General features: G+C 40.3%; 1 protein-coding gene across 1 annotated transcript; it reads right to left on the reverse strand.

Annotated features, from left to right (window-relative positions):
* Positions 1-734: 734 nt before the first annotated feature.
* Positions 735-3,875, reverse strand: LOC108679492. The gene is made up of 2 exons (XM_018168117.1): positions 3,516-3,875; positions 735-968 (listed from the first exon to the last, which is right to left on the reverse strand). Exons 1-2 carry the CDS (start codon positions 3,873-3,875, stop codon positions 735-737), a joined length of 594 nt encoding a protein of 197 aa, XP_018023606.1.
* Between the last annotated feature and the right edge of the window lie 1,077 nt (positions 3,876-4,952).

Below are 4,952 nucleotides of genomic sequence, written 5' to 3' on the forward strand. Positions count from 1 at the left end.
AATGGATCAAATATGTTATAATAAAAAACTCGCAGTTACATGTGAGCTCCAGCTAAACAAACACGTTACGTACGTAATGATTCCAGGCAATTGAATATGAAAAGCTTTTTTGTTAATTCTTTAGGGTTAGAGATTATTATTTATTAAATAATAATCTCTTTGGTTTAATAATATTGAACCAAATACAGATAATTTATTCGCATATTATTCCTCAAAAACAAAATAATAGACTTTATAGCGTAAACGGTTCATTCATCAGCAATGAATGAATCGTTTAAGCTATAAAGTTTATTATTTCGTTTCTGAGGAATTATATGCGAATAAATTACCAGCATTTGGTTTAATAAATAATAATTTTTGAATTTAGATTTCTTGTTTTTTTCAAAATTAATTTCTAGTTTGTCAAAAACTTTGAACACTCAAATTAATGTAATTTTCTATGTTCGTCAATTTTTACGAATTTTTCATGCGAGTTGACGGAATCCTAATAATTTTTCATGATAGTTATTCATAGTTACTTTTCTTTTTGTATTACTTAAGATCATTTGGATAATGAGTGAACTGACGCTTTAAAAAGTTTCGCGTACGTATGGTACCCGCTTGACTATCGTGACTATTTAATGTAAACGATTGTTTATATTATATATTTAATGTGAACGATTGTTTATATTATATATTTAATGTGAACGATTGTTTATATTATCAATTTAATGTGAACGATTCCTTCTGGCCTCTCACAAGATTGTCGAGATCGCCCCACAGCTCAGAGCTCTCCGCTTCCCTCTCTTTCTGTTCGCCCTCTTTTTCTCTCCCTCAGTTAGAAGCGCAGACTCTTCTCTAATTGACTCTCGCCTGCTTGGTCTCTTCCTTCTCTCCTCCTTCTCTCCTCCTTCTCTCCTCCTTCTCTCCTCCTTCTCTCCTCCTTCTCTCTTTCTTCTCTCTTCCTTCTCTTCTCTCCTCCTGCCTTCCTATCAGGGACTCTTTAATCACTTAGTTAATAGTTTCTCTTTTCTGTCTCTGATATTGCGTTTAATTATTCACCTACGCTCCAAGTAAATACCTTTTCAAACTCACAATAAAGTTCTATTTATTTTTGCCATTCATTATCATCGCTATAACACATTCTTATATTCTACTATCAACCTCCCCATTAAAAAAATGATTATCTTCTTATCCAGCCTTAGAACTTTTACTCTACTTTCTTCACAATTTCTGCCTCACTCCCTCAGCCCTCNCGCCTTTTTTCCATTCGTTCGTAAAAAACTCATTTGGTTTTAAAATTAAACCGCATAATAAACAAGCATACTTCGGCAACTTCACGTCCAACTTGAATATCATTGTCAAAAGTAAAGCTAACTTTTCTAAAGCTGACACTGACTTAGTCCAATAACAGTAAATAGAAATATGTATTCATTCTAAAGAAATTTTGTCTAACTTATTTTTCACACTAATGTTAATGTTTGCATCATTATAGTTCACTATAATAATATAGTGAACTAATGATATATCAGACTTATGATATAAGAACCAAGACACGTGCTACGACTGACAGTGTCTCCTCTGCCTGCCCTGGACAGAATGTTCGGGTGTGGCCGGTGCGGCAGGTGCGGACTGGACATCGGTCCTCAGGAGCTGGTGATGCGGGCCCGGGAACACGTCTACCACCTCAACTGCTTCATCTGCGCCTTCTGCCATACACAGCTGCATAAAGGCGCGTGTGGGGTATTGAAGGCGTGTTTAGTGATGTGTGTGGTGGTGTTTAGTAGTCTGTGTGATTGATTAGAAGTGTTTGGAGGCATATAGAAGTATACCTGATAGCGTATAAGTGCGTGTTTGGCAGCGCATCGAAAGAGCGTATAGCGTCTGGAAACGTATAACAGGTGCCTTGTAGCGAAGTGGTCTTGTGGCATAATATTGAGTAAAAAAGAGGCGTAAACAAATACGTATCTGGACGTGCAAACTACATTAGTATAATAGACTCTTCAAACCGTTGTGCTGGCCGCCCGTCGATGACTCTTCAGTCCTAAAAGCGCGCAACGGAACCATGTAATCACGTATTTTCCTTGTCTCGTCCGGCCAATGCACGAATCCTGCTATCAACATTCGAATTCTAATCAAAGTTCTATGATCATGATCATCATTTAACATATGACGATGATAAGACACTCATGGTCACTATAGAAATCAAGAAGTGCACTAAACATCTTCGTTTATAAGAAAACATAACAAGGCGATAATAAAACATTCATGGTCACTATAGAAATCTAAATCTGCAGTCTGCACTAAACATGATGTTCATAACCATAAGACTTACGACAGTCATAGACGTTGAGTAACCAGACTCTGAGTCCATGGTTGTAGAGCGCACAGCTCCCGCTGCGTCGAGCGAATCTTTTTCCGACGCTCGGTCGGCGGGCAGAAGTTTTTTGGCAGCTAATGTTGTGTACACGAGCACATTTGGGGCGAAATATTTCAGGCCGAGCTCAGCTTTTGTGTGTTTAAAAGCTATAATGACTGCGATGTGGAGTCAGCCTGGCCTTTGACTTCATCTGACTCTCCTTAAATACCCATAAAATCAACGGATTTTGATTAGAACTCGATGTGGGCGATGTAACTTTTAGCGATTTTTTGTCCTTTCTGACTTTTTGTTTATGAAACTTTTCCTTTTTATTCGTAATTTAGCTCTATATTTAAGAAAAATCACTGTTATATTGTCTACATTGTTCTATACTAAATTATAATTCTACAATTTGTTAAATAAGACGTCTGAAAACATAAGCAGACGAATAAATCAAATGTTTTTAGTGAATAATAGTTCACGACGCAGCCCAATAACCTTGCCACTTACAATTTTTTTAGTTATCGGTTTTTAATTTCCTTCCTAAGTTACTTTTACTGTATGTTTTATGATTATTTTTTGAGCATTCAATATATAAGAGTGTCACTCACTTTTTTTGTCTATACTGTATTATTTATATTATATAATATATTTTAAATATTATATTATCTTTTTAAACTATATTATATTAATGAATTTATATTATATAGCATGAAATTCTCTCAAAAAAAGTTTTCCATTGGCCTCCGAATTTCTTTTTCCTCCTAGCCAGTTTCTGCATCAAAACAGATTCCACGCTATTCCGAGCTCTAGAGCCGGAGAACTCGTATTCTCTTCCGGTCCAAAGCAAGGCGGCACCGGAAGGATCTTTTTCCGTGTCGTCTCATGCCGAACTCGGACGTGCCGGCAGTGTATTTAAGATACTATCTAAGTGCTATGTAGTCAATATACTATCATGAGTGCTATGTATTCAAGATACTATCATGAGTGCAGAGTAGAGCTCCCGTGACATGTTCTCGCCATGGTGCCCCGGCGCGCTCTGTAGGAGGCCTCGCGCCATTCGTAGGCTGACGCTGCGGTGCTAAACTGCTTTCGGGCGTTCGTAAGAGATGTCTCGAGTTANCCCTTTAAAAATGCCCTCTGTTGATGGCATTCCCCCCCCCCCCCCAAGCATTACCACCCGATCCCCAGCATTGCCACTCGCTTTGGCAGGACTGTCGTCTTCCCCACCACTGCCACCCGCTTTCCAAAGGGCTTCATTCCCTATCACTGCCACCCCCTGTAGAAAGGTCGTCATCCTGCCCAGTATATTGCCACCCGCTTTGAAAATGCCGTCAACTTCCCCACTACCGCCGCCCGCTTTGAAGGACCTGCCATCTTCCCTAGCATTGCCACCCTCTTTGAAAGTGCCGTCATATTCCCCAGCATTGCCACTCGCTTTGGCAGGACCGTCGTCTTCCCCACCATGCACTGCCACCCGCTTTCCAAAGGGCTTCACTCCCCTATCACTGCCACTCTCCTCTAAAAGGGTCGTCATTCTGCCAAGCATTGCCACCCGTTTTGAGGGGGCTGCTATCTTCCCCAGCATTGCCACCCGCATTAACAGGACCATCATCTCCCCACCACTGCCACCCGCTACCCGCTTTCCAAAGGGCTTCATCCCCTATCACTGCCACCCTCCTTTGAGAGGGTCGTCATTCTGCCCAGCATTGCCACCCGTTTTGAAGGGGCTGCCATCTTCCCTAGCATTGCCACCCGCTTTGAAAGTGCCGTCATATTCCCCAGCATTGCCACCATCTCCCCACCACCGCCACCCGCTGTGAAAGGGTTTCCATCCCCAGCCCTGACATCCTTGACGCCTTCACCTCACGCGCATGCATAAGCTTTCCAAAGAGCGCTGAGTAACAGCGGCCGGCAGTCTTCATATCAGTCGACCTGATAAGACCTGCTACTGCACCGGAAGACCGGCAGGTATTGTGCCGCTTCCAAGTGCCAACCTAACCGTTTGCGGCTATAGCGTCAAACTCTGAGCATGAGAAGCTTTGAATATTAACGAGGAAGAAGATTACGGTGTTTTTTCCTATCTGATGTTATCGCTGCTGAACTTCCTTTTTCCTGTCGAGTGCTGTAAGTGGGACCTGTTTGAGCTGTCGTTGTGATAGTATCTTTACTTTGCCTCAATAGCCTCCATGAATTGTATTGGACGTAACGATAATCGGTAATAAATAAAATAATACTGAAATTATCACATGCGCCTCTTATCTAATTAGAGTTAATTTAGATTCGATTTTTCAATCAGAGAAAAATATCAGTCTATGCTACTGTTATTTGGTCAGACTGGATTTGGAACGATATAATTACAGGTATATGTAGGTTAAAACACACTTGGAGAGGATTTTCTTATAATTTGAAGGTATTATGAGAATTTAGATGCATTAAGAGAAGTGTTTTGAATTAGTTCATAATTTTCGAGTAAATTTTTATTACTCTTCGACTTGTGTAACGTATGAGACGCAATCCTGATGATTGTGAAATAAGCGATGATCAATTCTGATGAGACATAATTCTTCGAAGCATAATTCTTGGGAAATATGACTGTATTCAGACCAAAAAT

This window comes from Hyalella azteca, unplaced genomic scaffold (genome assembly GCF_000764305.2).
Source record: "Hyalella azteca isolate HAZT.00-mixed unplaced genomic scaffold, Hazt_2.0.2 contig12373, whole genome shotgun sequence".
Lineage (NCBI taxonomy): Eukaryota > Metazoa > Arthropoda > Malacostraca > Amphipoda > Hyalellidae > Hyalella > Hyalella azteca.

What these genes read in the sequence shown, in the direction of transcription:
- LOC108679492 (XM_018168117.1), bottom strand. Translation starts at nt 3,875, where the DNA reads ATGACGACCCTTTTAGAGGAGAGTGGCAGTGATAGGGGAGTGAAGCCC. An exon ending in GCAATGCTGGGGATCGGGTG is followed by an intron (nt 969 to 3,515) that starts GTAATGCTTGGG and finishes AGTCCCTGATAG; the next exon opens with GAAGGCAGGAGGAGAGAAGA.